This window comes from Sorex araneus, chromosome X, assembly GCF_027595985.1.
Source record: "Sorex araneus isolate mSorAra2 chromosome X, mSorAra2.pri, whole genome shotgun sequence".
NCBI lineage: Eukaryota > Metazoa > Chordata > Mammalia > Eulipotyphla > Soricidae > Sorex > Sorex araneus.
Window position 1 is genome coordinate 138,292,340 of NC_073313.1, and position 16,815 is coordinate 138,309,154.

General features: G+C 39.4%; 1 protein-coding gene and 1 pseudogene across 1 annotated transcript; both read right to left on the reverse strand.

The window, feature by feature from the left end:
• Window positions 1–9,428: 9,428 nt before the first annotated feature.
• Window positions 9,429–9,941, reverse strand: ZCCHC13 (zinc finger CCHC-type containing 13). The gene has a single exon (XM_004620920.1). It carries the CDS (start codon window positions 9,939–9,941, stop codon window positions 9,429–9,431), a length of 513 nt encoding a protein of 170 aa, XP_004620977.1.
• A 6,260-nt stretch (window positions 9,942–16,201) lies between these two features.
• Window positions 16,202–16,581, reverse strand: LOC101543264 (40S ribosomal protein S20-like; annotated as a pseudogene).
• Window positions 16,582–16,815: the final 234 nt, after the last annotated feature.

The window sequence follows — 16,815 nt, forward strand, 5'->3', positions numbered from 1 at the left end:
TGTCGTCCCATTGTTCATCGATTTGCTCAAGCCGGTACCAGTAACGTCTCCATTGTGAGACTTGTTGTTACTGCTTTTGGGATATCGAATACACCAGGGGTAGCTTGCCAGGCTCTACCTTGCAGGCAGGATACTCTTGGTAGTTTGCTGGGCTCTCCGAGAGGGATGGAGGAATCGAACCCGGGTTGGTCTTGTGCAAGGCCAACGCCCTACCCGCTGTGCTATCACTTTACTAAATCATTAAAATTATTCAGATATGTGAGCATATATGTGTCCATATACATATAATAATTTGGACAGTTGTCAGGGATCAAGTCCAGTGCTTGATCCCTGGCATGTACTTACCACTGGGCTACGACCATATATAGATACAAATAATATAGCATCTGATGTGTCTTTATTACATTTTTTGCTTTAAATAATTTTATTATTTTTATTGAGGTAACATGATTTAAAATAGTATCAATGTTTATGTTTGACATATAGTCTTACTCACCACATCCATAACCAAAGTGTCAATATTCTTCCATCCCTCTCCTCTGGTTCCCTCTTTAAATATTTATTATTAACATAAATAATACAGGCATAAACATGTGTTAACTGACCTTGAAAATGTGATTTTTAACCACAGGTAACCAATCTCATCCACTCTGAACTTGGGATGTTGTAGTATTTTAGGCCCATTTCAAGAAAAGTAAAAAGGGACTGAGGTGCAGCACAGCAGTGGTGTTGGGGCCTGACTTGCTACTCAAGTTGGTGCCATTTTATACCTCAATCAGGATTACCCCTTCCCTGGAAGCATGACTGCTATGCAGCTGCACATTTCTGCACCTCTCCATAATTCACTGTGAGCATACAAAGACATCTTAACTGTAGTTGCATAGCTACACAAAAACACAGCTCTAAACTGCAAACATCACAATGGGAAAGCAATACAGAAACCCCAGCAGGATTAGTGAGTAAAGATGGTAGCCTGAAAGACTTAACCAGTACTATCAAGTTATTTGATCTCTTTGATAAGGAATTTAGAGAGGAATTGCTGAGGATGTTTAATTTCTGCTCTAAGTTTTATTATATCCTTCTTCCTGACTGCTTTTTGGTCTTTCCAATACACCTAAAGCATAAATATTGATAGATAGATTCAAGAGGAACAAAGACTTCCAAACAAAATAGTCCCAAGCAAAATAATGCCAAAACACGTAGTAATCAAAATGGTAAAATCCAAAGACAAAGATAGACTACTTAAAGCAGCAAGAGAAGAAAACACTCAGATATAAGGAAAACAACTTAAGAATCACAACAGACCTTCCCTATGACATCTTGTAAGCCAGGAAAGAGTGCAATGATATATTCAAAGTACTAGCTGACTAAAACTTCCAGCCTAGAGTGCAGTACCCTGCAAAGCTATTATTATTTAGACTTGAGGGAGGGATAAGAACCTTTTTGGAAAAACAAGAGCTGGCAGAATTTTCAGCAACTAAACCAATCCCGCAAGACTTATTGAAAGGTCACTATGAAAAAATATAAACTCTGCAAAAACAACTGGATCACACACCAACACAGCCCTTTATGTCAATAATCTGTCTGAACATCAATGGACTAACCTCCCCTATAAAAGGGCATACAGTAGATGGATGGATTAGGAAAGAAAATTCATTCTTTTTCTGCCTACAGGAAACACACCTAAACTCTTTTTTTCTTTTGCGTTTTTGGTCACACACAACAATGCACAGGGGTTACTCCTGGCTCTGTACTCAAGAATTACTCCTGGCGGAGCTCAGGGGACCATATGAGATGCTGGGAATCAAGTACGGGTTGGCCGCGTGCAAGGCAAACACCCTACCTGCTGTGCTATTTCTACAGCCCCACACGCCTAAACTCTTATGATAAATATAGACTTAGAGTGAGAGGATGGAAAACAAACATACAAACCAATGAAAGACCAAAAAAGAAAAGGGAAAACAGCTGGGGCAGCCATACTTATATCAGACCAAATTCCATTCAATATAAGGAAAGCAATAAAGACAATGATGGACACTACTCATTGGTCAAGGCAACAATGGATCAGAAAATACTACCTATGCACCAAGTGAAGGCTCAGCAAAGTTTGTAAAGCACTGGTTCACAAACCTAAAGAAACACTGACAGAAACACAATAATAGTGGAAGACTTCAACCCACCACTTTCCCCACTAGACAGATCAACAAGGCAGAGTATCAGACAAGAGCCTTAAATGAGGAACTGGAAGAAGTGGCATTGTTGGACATATATAGGACTCCATTTTCCCCCAAACAGGAATCCACATTCTTCTCTAATGCGCAAGGAACATTCTCCAGGAGAGATCACATATTAGGGCACAACTCAATCATACATAAGTTTACAAACAGAAACTGTACAAACTTCTCAGACCACAATGCCATGAAAGTAGAAATTAATCACAGAAAGAAGACCTGGAGAAATTTCCAACACTTGGAAGTGGAACAAAACATTGCTAAATAATAGTTGAATCAAAGAGTAAATCAAGGAAAAATAAAAAGATTCCTTGAAACTAATGAGAATAAATACACAAGCCACCAGAATCTACAGGTTACAGCAAAAGCTGTACTAAGAGAGAAATTCACAGCAATGCAGTCGTACATTAAAATGAAGGGGGGAAAAACCCAAATCAACAACCTAAAGATACATCTCAAAAGTCTGGAGAAGGAACAACAAGCAGATCCAAAATGTACAGAAGGAGGGAAATTATAAAAAAAAACTTAAACAGAAATCAACAAAATAAAAACCAAAATAAAGCAATTTAAAGAATCAATGAAACCAGGAGCTGTTTCCTCAAAAAAAAAAAAAAAAGGAACAAGATAGATAAACCTTTAGCAAGACTCATGAAAAAAAAAGAGAAAATATTTAAATAAATCAGATCAGAGATGAAAGGGGAGACAAATTCATTAATTTATGAATTAATCCTTCATTTATGAATAATTTATTAATCTATCCCATTCAAAATATAATGAAAGGTTACTATGAACAACTTTATGCTTTTAAACAGGAAAACCTAGAAGGGACAGACAGATTTTTAGAGTCATGTAATCTCTCAAAGCTGAACGAGGAGAAAGTGGAAAGCCTAAACAGGCCAATTACAAGCAAAGAAATTGGAACAGTAATTAGGAATTGCCCCAAGAACGAAAGTCCCAGTCTGGACGGGTTCATTGGTGCATTCTACCAAACCTTCAAAGAAGATTTATTGGCTATATTCCATAAGCTCTTCCAAAATATCTAAGACACATGAATCCTTACTAACACTTTGTATGAAGCTGACATTACACTACTACCCAAAGCAGAGAGAGACATTGCCAAAAAAATAAATGTCAGAGTAGTCTCCCTAATGAATATCAATGCAAAAATCCTTAACATCTTAGCTAACCAATCCAAAAAATCATACACTCTGATCAAGTTGGATTTATCCGAGAGATACAAGGATAATTTAGCATACACAAATCAATTAACACAATAGCACTATAGCACTGTAGCACAGTCTTCCCATTGTTCATTGATTTGCTCAAGCGGGCACAAGTAACGTCTCCATTGTGAGACTTGTTGTTACTGTTTTTGGCATATCGAACACACCACAATAAACCACGTTAGTAAAAGGAAAGACAAAACCCTTGTGATCATATCAATTGATGCAGAGAAAGACTTTGACAAGATCCAACATCCATTCATGATAAAAATCCTCACAAAATAGGGGTAGAAGGAAACTTCCTCAAGATAACAATGGCCATCTATAACAAGTCCGCAACCGGTATCATCCTTACTGGTGAAAAACTGAAAGAATTCCCTCTGACATTAGGATACAAGATGAGGATGTCCACTCTCTCCACTTCTATTCAACAAAGTAGCAGATGGTCTGTAGAAATCAGGGAAGAAAAACATACCAAAGGGATCCAAATTGGGAAAGAAGAACTCAAATTATCACTACTTGCAGATGATATGATGGTAGATATAAAAGACCCTAGAATTCACAAAAAAGAAGATATAAAAGACCCTAGAATGCACAACACTGCAAAGTGGCTAGCTACAAAGTCAATACATAAAAATCAATTGCATAAAGAATGATCAATGCACAAATCAATACACAAAGAATGAATCAGAGTAGAAGGCTATCAAGGAATCTATCCCATTGAAAATAATATCCAAAAGCATCAAAAATCTAGTAGTCAGCTTAACAAAAAAATGTAGGAGATCTATACCATGATAACTTTAAGTTACTTAAGAAAGAGATAGAAGAAGACCTTGAGTGACTGGAAAATATGCCATGTTCGTGGATTGGAAAAATCAATATTATTAAAATGACTATCCTACCTAAGCTATTACATAGATTCAATGCAATCCCCATTCAAATCCAGAAGACATTCTTTCAGGATATGGAAAAGTCAATAATAAAGTTTGTATAGATTCAGAAAAGACCATTGATAGCCAAAGTCATACCAAAGAATAAGAAATTGAGAAGCACTTCATTACCTAATTTGGAACTGTATTATAAAACTATAGTGATAAAAATGTATGGTACTGGAATAACTATAGATTCTCTGATCAATAGGTTAGAATCAAATACCTTATGACAAAACCCCATGTATACGGGCAGTTTATTTTCAATAAAGGAGCTGAGGACATGAAATGAAGTAAAGATAGCCTCTTCAACAAATGGTGCTGGGAGAACTGGATAACTATGTGCAAGAAATTAAAGTGGATCTATATCATACACCTCACACAAAAGTCAACTCAAAGTGGATCAAAGACCTCAAGATCCAACTAGAAATTATAAGGTACATTGAGGAAAATATAGGCAGAACACTTCAAGAATTGAACCTCGGGGCCGGAGCGATAGCACAGCGGGTTGGGCGTTTGCCTTGCACGCGGCCCACCCGGGTTCGATCCCCAGCATCCCATATGGTCCCCCAAGCACCGCCAGGAGTAATTCCTGAGTGCAAAGCCAGGAGTAACCCCTGAGCATCGCTGGGTGTGACCCAAAAAGCAAAAAAAAAAAAAAAGAATTGAACCTCAAAGTTGCCTTCAATCTGATACCACTGGCAAAGGCAACACTATTAAAAATAAACAAATGAGACAACATAAAGTTGAAGAGCTTCTGCATAGCAGAAGAAACACAGGCTAAAACTAAAAGACAGCTAACTGGATGGGAAAAATTACATTCAACAAATCAGATAAAGGTTTTATACCCAGGACATTTATAAAGTATTCACAAAAATCAACAACAGAAAATTCAAAAACCCTATGAAAAATGGAGAGAGAAAATGAATAAATACTTCTCAGAGGAAGATAGGTGAATGATCAGTATGGACACAAAGAAATGTTCAGCATCACTTATCAGAGAAATCTAAATCAAGATGACAATTGAGATATCATCTCATACCAGTAAGAATGGCACATATATAAAATATCAGGAACAATCTGTGTTGGCAAGGATGTGGTGAAAAAGGAACTCTCATCCACTGATGGTGGCTATGTTGCCTGGTACAACCTCTGTAAAAAACAGTCTGGAGAGTTCTCAGTAAACTTAGAATTGAACTGTCATATGACCCAGCAATTCTACTTTTGGGCATCTATCCCCAAGACATAAAAACACTCTCTCAAAGGAACATATGCACACCATTTTTTATTGCTGCACTCAGTACAATAACTAAGATATGGATTCATCCTAGGTGTTTAACAACAGATGAATGAGTTATGAAGATTTGGTATATATATATATATATATATATATATATATACAATGGAATATTATGCAGCTTCAAGGAATGATGAAATCATGCAATTTACTGCAACATGGTTGAAACTGGAAGAAATCATTTTCAGTGAGGTAAGCCAGAAGAAGAAAGGTAAATACTGGATGATCTCACTTATCTGTGTGGTATATAGAATAGTGGATGAGAAAATGTGTATAGTAAAAGTTGAAAGCCCACTTGAGAAAATCGATGATCAATGGGATGATGATGATGATGATGATTTTGTTACTGTTTATATTTTGTTACTGTTTATATTTGTTACTGCGTATTTTTTGACTCCACCGTTCTTCCTGCACTAACATACACCTCAGAGACCTGGACCCTATGAAAACAGAAAGAGAGTGCTATTTGGGTATCCCAAAGAGGAATCGAAAGCACTAAGCTTGGAATATCACGTTTCACTCAAATGAGAGAAGGAATCTGGAGTTCCGACCTCCATCGATGATCAAGAATCAGGGACACTGTCTCGTTCGCTAAGGTGTTGAAAATCAGATGGGCTGGACACATAATGCGATTTGGAGACAACCCCTAGACTAGAGCTGTTACCGACTGGATTCCACAGGAAGTCAAAAGAACATGTGGCCACCCACCTACGAGATGGTCAGACTTCTTCATCAAGACCCTGAATGAACGGTTTGAGGCTCTTGGTATTCCTGGAGTGAGCAGACACCATTGGGCTACAGTAGCACGAGACAGGGACATATGGAGATGTTACTGGCACCCGCACGAGCAAACCGATTAGCAACGGGATGACAAATGATACAAGTGATACAAGGTTCTTGAAAACAATTCTTAAATTCTGTCATTTAGCTAGTGAATATTATTATATATGTCAAGCAAAATATTTTGGAAACTGACTCCAGAGAGGAGCTACTGTTCTGTAACTTTTATTTTATTCTGTTTTTGAGTCACAGCCAACCATGCTCATGAGGTTACTCCTGACTCTGCGTTCAGGAATAACTCCCAGCAATACTCGGGATCATATGGGTTCTGGGGATTGAACCTGGATCTGCTGTGTGCAAGGAAAGCACTCAATCACTGTACTATTTCCCAAACCCTGCTCTGTACCTTTTACATAGAAATACCAATGAGTCAAAATAAAGTTGTTGGGTTGTTTCTTTTGGGGGGGCAAGGGGACCGCATCTAAAAAACATTTACTCCAGGCTCTGTGTTTGGGGGTCACTCTATAGTGACTATAAGGATAATTTAATTAGAATGTATCCTCAAATGAATAAAGCCTCCCCAATCCCCAAATTCCGGTTGATGTGTCCTCAAGTGAATAAAGCCTCCCCAATCCCAAAATTCCGGTTGATGTATCCTCAAGTGAATAAAGCCTCCCCAATCCCAAAATTCCGGTTGATGTATCCTCAAATGAATAAAGCCTCCCCAATCCCCAAATTCCGGTTGATGTATCCTCAAGTGAATAAAGCCTCCCCAATCCCAAAATTCCGGTTGATGTATCCTCAAATGAATAAAGCCTCCCCAATCCCCAAATTCCGGTTGATGTATCCTCAAGTGAATAAAGCCTCCCCAATCCCCAAATTCCGGTTGATGTATCCTCAAGTGAATAAAGCCTCCCCAATCCCCAAATTCCGGTTGATGTATCCTCAAGTGAATAAAGCCTCCCCAATCCCCAAATTCCGGTTGATGTATCCTCAAGTGAATAAAGCCTCCCCAATCCCAAAATTCCGGTTGATGTATCCTCAAGTGAATAAAGCCTCCCCAATCCCAAAATTCCGGTTGATGTATCCTCAAGTGAATAAAGCCTCCCCAATCCCAAAATTCTGGTTGATGTATCCTCAAATGAATAAAGCCTCCCCAATTCCAAAATTCTGGTTGAATCCCTGGTCATAAAAAATGTTTTATGAAAGTTCTTAGAGTCCTGAATTCCTATCCCTCCTTTCCTAACAGAAGTTAGGCACTGTGGTGACACAAAATATTTGTCTGAGCGTTGATGGTATAGTGGTGAGCATAGCTGCCTTCTAAAATTGTTTTGACTGTGTGATGTAGGTTTTCATGTCGTATCTTAGCAGATTGACAGAGATTGAACCACTTAAAGACCTTAACTTTACCTGAGTTCATTTTGTTGAGCACAAAGAATGACAGAACCAATTTCACCAAGAGTGTCACAGACATTGAACTCACCTAAATTGAAGGGGTCTTTTAACTAGAAATGAAGGATTTCATGTTAAATTCTTTTTGCTGGGGGTGAGGGATGTTGGTTTGGGCCATATCCTGTAGTGCTTGAGGGCTATTCCCAACTGGGTGCTAAGAGAATCATGCAGTGCTGGTGACTGGGTTGGATTACCTGCGTGCAAACCATGTGTGCAACTTGTTGAGCTATCTCTCTGGCTGTAAATGTCAACTAATAAACATTACATTTCTTTGACCATTCAGGTTTATAGGTCAAAAGTTGTATCCTCTATACTGTCCTTTATAAATCCTATCATATCCAAAGTTGACTTGTAGTAGTCATTACTGTCATATTTTAAACCACTTTTAAATTACAACTTCAATTTTTCCCTTAAAATGGCTACCTCCTCCGTCTTGGGCTTTATTTAGAGTTTAAAAGTGTTTTTTTTCTTTTTTATATAGAGTTTTAGCTGTTTTTTACTTTGATTTAAAAATATTGATTCAGCATAAAAAACATTTTCATACCAAATAAAAATACAATTTGCTGCCAAGGTTTTTCTTTCATTTTTCCCTTTCAATGTTACTTAAACTTATTAGACACCTTAGACCAGATAGAAATATCATTTGTTCAATGCTATTCAAAAGTTAATAAGATCAGATTATTCAAAACAATCAATACAATAAAATTATTTTAGTAAAATCACAAATATTTCTTTTTTAAAAATGTAAGTTCCCCTGAATTACAAAATTGCAAAGATATTTACGATTGAGTTTCAGGCATACAATGTTCTAATACCAATCCCTTCACCAGTATTCCCTACCCTCTAACAATGTTCCCAGTTTCCCTCCCTCCCTCAAGCCTGCCTGTGTGGCAGGCATTCCCCCCACCACCACCAATGTCTTAGTGTTCCATTCCCTAACTTATCTTTACATACACACCCCACTAGCAAATTTCCTACTGAAGACGAGTTCTCTCAGATTACAAATATTTCTAAAACCAGCTTTATTTGCTCTATGAATCACTGAGGAAATATATTTCCCCCAGGGTACGTTTGCATGTGCAAGACAGCTAGAAGTCTCTCCCATCTGAGTCCTTAACGAGAATTCATCTTCATCTGACACAACTTAGTTTACTTGTTAATAGGTTCTGGGCCAGTATCCTCAAATATTGTTGGTTTGGTAGTCTGTTCACTGATACATTCCTACTTCATGATGGCTGTTACAGATTAGTTCTTAATTAGATGGTTAATTAAAGTAAAGAATCTAAAAGTTGCAGAGTAACTCATATCAGTATCATATCAGTTCATCAATGATGAAAACATTAGTTTTAAGACATCTAGAAAAAGTTTTGAGCTTTTTTTCCAGGTCTTTGGCTTCTTCAAATGTGACAGTCTCTGAATTATGAGCAGTATCAGTCTCTAAAACTTTAGTCAGTGAAGACGGTTCAGATACAATGAACTACCAATTAACAAACGTGGGAGAGCACGAAGGGAAAAATTAAGCGGCAGCCTCAATGGGACATTCGCGGGCTAGATGGCCGGATTCCCCACAGCGGTAGCAGTTGACCTGGCTAGCCTTGCTGCAGTTGATGGCCAAGTGACCCATCTCACCACATCGGTAACATTTAATTTGGTTACAGTTCTTTTTAATATGACCATATTCGCCACAAGAGTAACACTTCAGCTCTTCATGACGCTCACAATCACGAGCTAAGTGACCTGGTCTACCACAAGCGTAACAGCACTGATCTCTCTCGCGCTTCGGCTCAGGACAGTCCTTCGCGATATGGCCACTCTTCCCACAGTTGTAACAAATGTCCTCAAGCAGATCACAGTTTCTGACATGATGACCAGATTCCCCACAGCGGTAACAAACATCATTCGGGGTGTTGGAAGTACTCGCACCACCTCTGGCCCGGTTTCTAATTACCCGCCCTCGACTTCCTCCTTTAGGACAGCAGCGAGCCCAGTGGCCAGTGCGTCCACACTTGAAGCATTCCTTACTGGTCATGGTGGTGGTGAGATCTTCAGCTGGCACACCGCTGCCCAGGAGGCCCCGTTGTAACTCCCTTGCGGTGTTAGTTAACTGTGGCTGTTTTTCTCTTGGGGAGTCGGTGACGTCACACAAGGTTTAGCATGCAAGCCTCCAGCATATGTCACAATCACTTCAAGTGCCCTACTCCTCTTGACTTTCCGCCTACTCTTGAGGCTTATAAAGTAGGTAGCTGAGAGGTGGTAATGGCTTTATTTATAAATAAATAAATAGCAGCTGGGTCATTATGCTTGAGTTTAGTACTCCACGTTCTGAAAGTGTGCCCGGTAGGGCTTTTTTCCCCCTTGGTTTTTGGATCACAATGCTCTGGGGTTACTCCTGGCTCTGCACTCAAAAATCACTCTTGGTGGGGCTGGAGTGATAGCGTAGCAAGTCAGGCGTTTGCCTTGCACGCGGCCGACCCGGGTTCGATTCCCAGCATCCCATATGGTCCCCTGAGCACCACCAGGGGTAATTCTTGAGTGCAGATCCAGGAGTGACCCCTGTGCATTGCCGGGTGCGACCCAAAAAGCAAAAAAAAAAATCACTGTTGGCTGTGCTCAGTCTCGGAGATGGAACCCTGGCAGGCTGCATGCAAGCCAAGTGCCTTACCCACTGTACTATCTCTCAGGCCCCTGTAGGTTTTATTTTAAGTAAAATGTAGACTTTCTTTGTGGTCTACTAACCAGTTTTCATATATTCCTTGAACATGACAAAAAATGTGAGATAGATCTAATTCAGTAAATGAAAATAAAATGAGCAATCAATTTTGCTACAAAAATAAAATATAATTGTTTATAGGGATATGCATTATACATTTAAAACGGTAAAAAGTCAGTGAGATTTACTCATAGCTTAGACTATTTTAGAATATGGATCTTAGTGTTTTACTTCATTGCTTGTTTGTTTGGAGAACCTACACCTTGTGGTGCTTAGAGGTTTGATCCCCAGCCATGGTCCCCCAACCCCCCCAAAAAAGAAGCAGAGATTATGTGTGTGCTATAACTCAAATTATTTTAAGAAAAAAATCCTTTATGTTGTAATACTTTGCTGTTTTATATTCATGTTGTAAAAAATACTGGTGGTGACCATTAAATTGATTTTTCATTTATTAAATGATTTTAATGCAGTCAAAAACACACAGTCATAATAATAAAGATTTATATTATTTCTTACTGTTTTAGTTGTAGACATGATCTATAATTTTCCATTGCAATGACTATTTAGCCCTTTATTTTTACCCATGTCATCATTTGATCTACCTCATTTACTTTGTTACTTTAAATTCTTCACACAAACCCTGATTTCACCATTCTTGTAATTTTGCTTGAATCAACATTCAATTGATTCAATCATTTGGACGATTTTTGATTGGATAAATATTGATTCAAAATATTCTAATTATTATAGTATATAAAAGCTACTTGTGGCTCAGTAATGAACACTTTAATAATTTTTTATTATTTTGGAGTAGTTTGTGAAAAAAATCAATACTATTTTTCCTTTAAATGTTTGGAAGATTTTCGAGTCAGAGAAACATACGGGAATTAAAGCTCTTGGGCTCACTCTTGTTTGATCCCAGGCACCACATATGGTCCTCCTGAGCACTGTCAGGAGTAATCCCTGACCACAAAACAAAAAGTAAGCACAGCCAGATGTGACCCTAACACACTCCTCCTCAAATAACAGTTTGGAATATTTTACTGAGCAAAGTCATCTCAGTCTGAACTTTTCTTGTGGGAAGTTACCAGTTTAGTCTTTTCATTTGTTATTTCATTTTTTAAAAAAATTATTTATTTACCATTATTTCACAATACTATGAAATTTCAGAAGAGTTTTATGTCTGTATGAGATTCAGGGGCCAGAGTAATAGTACAGCAGGCAGGGTTCTCGCCTTGCAAGCAGCAGACCAGAGTTTGATCCCCCGCATCCCTTATGTTTCTCTGAGCACTGCCAGGAGTAATTCTTGAGTGCAGAGCCAGAAGTAACCCCTGAGCATCTCCAGGTGTAATCCAAAAAGCCAAAAAAAAAATCCAGTGCATCCACTATCAAAGTTCTAGTACCATCAAACTATCAAAATCATCTTTTACCCATTCTTTCTACCCTCTTTTCCTCTGGTAACCACCCTAGTTTTCAGTCTAGTGATTATTTTTGTTGAGTTTTGTTCCATTTGTTTGCTTTGATTTTTTTTATTAGTGAATCACTGTGAGGTACAGTTACAGACTTACAACTTTTCGTGCTTGTGTTTCAGTCATACAATGCTCGAGTACCTATCCCTCCACCAGTGCCCATTCTCCACCAGCAATGATCCCAGTATCCCTACCCCCATCTTATCTCCCCCACCCCACCTCGATTCTGTGGCAGGGCAATCTCTTTTGTTCTCTCTCGCCTTTTGGGTGTTGTGGTTTGCAATAGAGGTATTGAGTGGCCATCGTGTTTGATCCATAGTCCACTTTCAGCAGCAATCTCCCATCCCCAGCGTGTCCTCCAACCACACTTTACCTGGTGTTCCCTTCTCTATCTGAGCTGCCTTTTCCTCCAGCGTGTGAAGCCGGCTTCCAAGACATGGAGCCAGCCTCCTGGTACTTACTCTACTATTCTTGGGTGCTAGTCTCCCATTCTGTTACTTTAAATTCCACAGATGAGTGCAATCTTTCTATGTCTCTCTCTCTTTTTGACTCATTTCACTTAGCATGATGCTTTCCATGTTGATCCACTTATATGCAAAGGTCATGACTTCATCTTTTCTGACAGCTGCATAGTATTCCATTGTGTAGATGTATCAAAGTTTATTTAACCAGTCTTCTGTTCTCAGGCATTTGGGTTTTTTCCAGATTTTGGCTATTGTAAACAGTGCTGCAATGAACATTCGAGTACAGATGTCATTTAGATTATACTTTTTTGCCTCTCTGGGATATATTCCCAGGAGTGGTATTGCTGGGTCAAATGGGAGCTCAATTTCTACTTTTTTGAGAAGCGTCCATAGTGTTTTCCAAAACGGTTGAACCAGTCGGCATTCCCACCAGCAGTGTAGGAGAGTCCCTTTGTCCCCACATCCACCCAACAGTGGTTGCTTTTGTTCTTTTGGATGTGTGCCAGTGTCTGTGGTGTGAGGTGGTATCTCATAGTTGTTTTGATCTGCATCTCTCTGATGATTAGTGATGAAGAGCATTTTTTCATGTGCCTTTTTGCCTTTCGTATTTCTTCCTTGAGAAAGTTTCTGTTCATTTCTTCACCCCATTTTTTGATGGGGTTGGATGTTTTCTTCTTGCAGATTCCAACCAGTGCCTTGTATATCCTTGATATCAATCTCTTATCAGATGGGTATTGGGTGAATATTCTTTCCCATTTGTATTTTGGTCACTGTATCTTTTGCAGTGCAGAAGCTTTTTAGCTTAACATAGTCCCATTTATCTGTGTTTCCACTTGCTTGGTCAATGGCATGTCATCTTTGAAGATACCGTTAGCTTCAATGTCGTGGAGGGTTTTGCCAACCATGTCTTCAATGTACCTTATGTGCTCTGGTCTGATGTTGAGGTCTTCAATCCATTTTGATCTGATTTTTGTGCATGGTGTTAGGTCGGAGTCTAAACCCATTTTTTTACATGTGGTTGTCCAGTTATGCCAGAACCATTTGTTAAAGAGGCTTTCTTTGCTCCACTTCACATTTCTTGCTCCCTTATCAAAGATTAGATGTTCATACATTTGGGGTTGTGTGTAGGGATATTCCACCCTGTTGCATTGGTCTGCAGCTCTGCCTTTGTTCCAGTACCATGCTGTTTTAATTGTTACCGCTTTGTAGTAGAGTTTGAGGTTGGGGAGGGTGATGCCTCCCATCATCTCTTTCCCAAGAATTGCTTTAGCTATTTGTGGGCATTTATTGTTCCATATGAATTTCAGGAGTGCTTGATCTATTTCTTTGAAGAATTTCATGGGCATCCTTATAGTGATCCCATTGAATCTGTATAGTGCTTTGGGGAGTATTGCCATTTTGACAATATTAATTCTTCCTATCCATGAGCAGGGAATATGCTTCCATTTCCTCGTGTCCTCTTTTATTTCGTGGAGTAGCTTTTTGTAGTTTTCTTTGTAGAGATCCTTTACCTCCTTAGTTAAGCTGATTCCAAGGTACTTGATTTTCTGGGGCACGATTGTGAATAGGATTGTTTTTTTCATATCACTTTCCTCTCTCTCTTATTTGTGTATAGGAAGGCCATGGACTTTTGGGTATTGATTTTATAGCCTGCGACTTTACTGTACAAGTCTATTGTTTCTAGGAATTTCTTGGTAGAGGTTTTAGGATTCTCTAGGTATAGTATCATATCATCTGCGAATAGTGAGAGCTTGATTTCTTCCTTTCCTATCTGGATGCCCTAATGTCTTTTTCTTGCCTAACTGCTATTGCAAGTACTTCCAGTACTATGGTAGCACTGTAGCACTGTCGCCCCGTTGTTCATCGATTTGCTCGAGCAGGCACCAGTAATGTCTCCATTGTGAGACTTGTTGTTACTGTTTTTGGCATATCGAATATGCCATGGGGAGCTTGCCAGGCTCTCCCAGAGGTATGGAGAAATTGAACCCAGGTCAGCCATGTGCAAGGCAAACGCCCTACCTGCTGTGCTATGTCCCTGATCTTAGAGGGAAGGGCCTTAGTTTTTCTCCATTGAGGATAATGTTTGCCATTTGTTTGTGGTAGATCGCTTTGACTATCTTGAAGAAAGTTTCTTCTAAACCCATTTTGGTGAGAGTTTTCATCAGAAATGGGTGTTGGATCTTGTCAAATGCTTTCTCTGCATCTAGTGATCATATGGTTTTAATCTTTACTTTTGTGCTTTGATTTTTTATTACACATATGGTTGATATTTCCAGTCCCATAATTGTTTTTTCATTCTTCACTTATTTTGTTATACATACACCCCAAGTTCCATCCCATGTTGTCACAAAAGGCATGATTTTATGTAGTATTCTATTGAGTGTTTATCCAAGCCCCTTTGTTTTAGGTCTATTCAGAGTTTCTGCTTGAGTCAGTTTGGCAATTTGTGTCTTTGTTTAAAGAACAAGTCATATCCAGCAGTGCTGGGGCTTACTCCCTGTCTGTGTGCTTAGGGCTCAGAGGAACATAAAGGGTGCCAGGGATTGAACCCAGGTCAGCTGCATGTAAGGAAAGTGCTTTACCCCCTGTACTATCTCTCTAGCCCTAGAAATTTGTGTTTTAATTTGTCTATTTCATCTAGGTTATCTAATTTATTGAGACAGTCATTCATAAAATTATCACAGCTGGTGGACTCTTGCTTTTGCTAAGAACTAAATTTTCCTGCAAAGGTATGCTTCAAATAGCAAATTTATTTCTCCAAGCCAAAGAGAACAAGAGAGAACCAGAACCACCCACTGAAACAGGGAGCAAACCTTCTAAAAAGGCTGCTTTTATACCCTTCCATCTTGGGATGGGTGCAAGCAGTGACTTAGGGTTTCAATTTGCCATCTTGTCTCCCCAGGAAAATTTGGGAAAGCAAAAACTATGAGGATTAACAAACAAACAAACAAACAAACAAACAAACGATCCTCTGCTCAGTTTCCAGTCTTGTGTTGGAGAAAAAGTGAAATGATCAGTTTGGAAAAAGCCATTTGTTTGGCTTCTAGCCCAGCTAATGCAAGCTGCAAGGAGTTGAAACAGCTCCCATCTAGAAAACTGCCCCGGCACTGTCTCGATAAATGAGAAGGGATAACAAAGCACAGTAATAGTCATCAATATTGTTGTATTAATGTTGTCACAACAGCAACAACATTAATACTTTATGCAACTACATTAATACTTCAGCAACTTTAATTTCTGTAAGGTCTCATTTTATTTATTTTATTTATGGGGGGCATTCTTGGCAGTATTCAGGGGCTATTCTTAGCTCTGAGCGCCAAGTGTTTCTGGTGGTGCCCAGGAGACCAAATGCCACACAAAGGATTGAACCAGGCCTCCTACATGCAAAGCATTGATGGACTCAGCTCCTTGAACCTTGAAAATAAGGTCTTGAAAATAAGACCTCTGGCCCAGGTCTTATTTTAGAAAGTTGTCCTCTCTCTTTTCCTTGGTCAATTCAACTAAAGTTTTCCCTCCCCCAACGGTACCGTTCCTTTCAAAACCATAACTTTGTCATCTGTTGCTTTCTTTATTGTTTTTCTAGTCTCTATTTCATTTGTTTTTCTCTTCTTTGTTCTGTGTGGGTGGGTTTTATTAGAAAGGCGACTTAAGCATCCGTAATGGTGACCTCCATGTCTGGCTTGATGCTGACAGACACGATCTGCTTCATGATCTCATATGGGCTGTACAGGTCTATGACACGTTTGTGGATGATCATCTGGAAGCAGTTCCCAGTCTTAGAGCCTTCATGTCACCAGGTCTTTCTGGTAGTGAGCATCTGACTGACCCCTTAACTTTCAAGTTCTTCTCCTTGGCACCCCAGATTTGGTCCGTCAGCGCACATCTTCTTCAGCGACCTCAAGCTGCAGCTGGTGAAGGTGATGGGGATGCAGTGTGTAACATCTCCACCTCCACCAGCGTCTTGCTGGTGTTCTTGAAGGCCTTGAATGAAATGTGGCTTCCTGACCTACTGGTTCCCCCATGCATGAGAGCGACGGTGAGTCAAGAGCAGGAGCGAGGAGCACTGAGACGGAGTCTTCTGCAAAAAGGCTCTATTTAACTTCAGTTTTTATTATTTCCTTTCTCTGTTTGTTTTAATCTTAACTCCTCTTCCTCCTCCTCCTCCTCCTCCTCCTTCTTCTTCCTGCTGCTGCTTTTGTGGAAATTCCCAAGTCCTAAGGCACCCTAAGGGACCACTACCAACCAACAATACCCGGGTAA

What these genes read in the sequence shown, in the direction of transcription:
- ZCCHC13 (XM_004620920.1), bottom strand. Translation starts at nt 9,941, where the DNA reads ATGACCAGTAAGGAATGCTTCAAGTGTGGACGCACTGGCCACTGGGCT.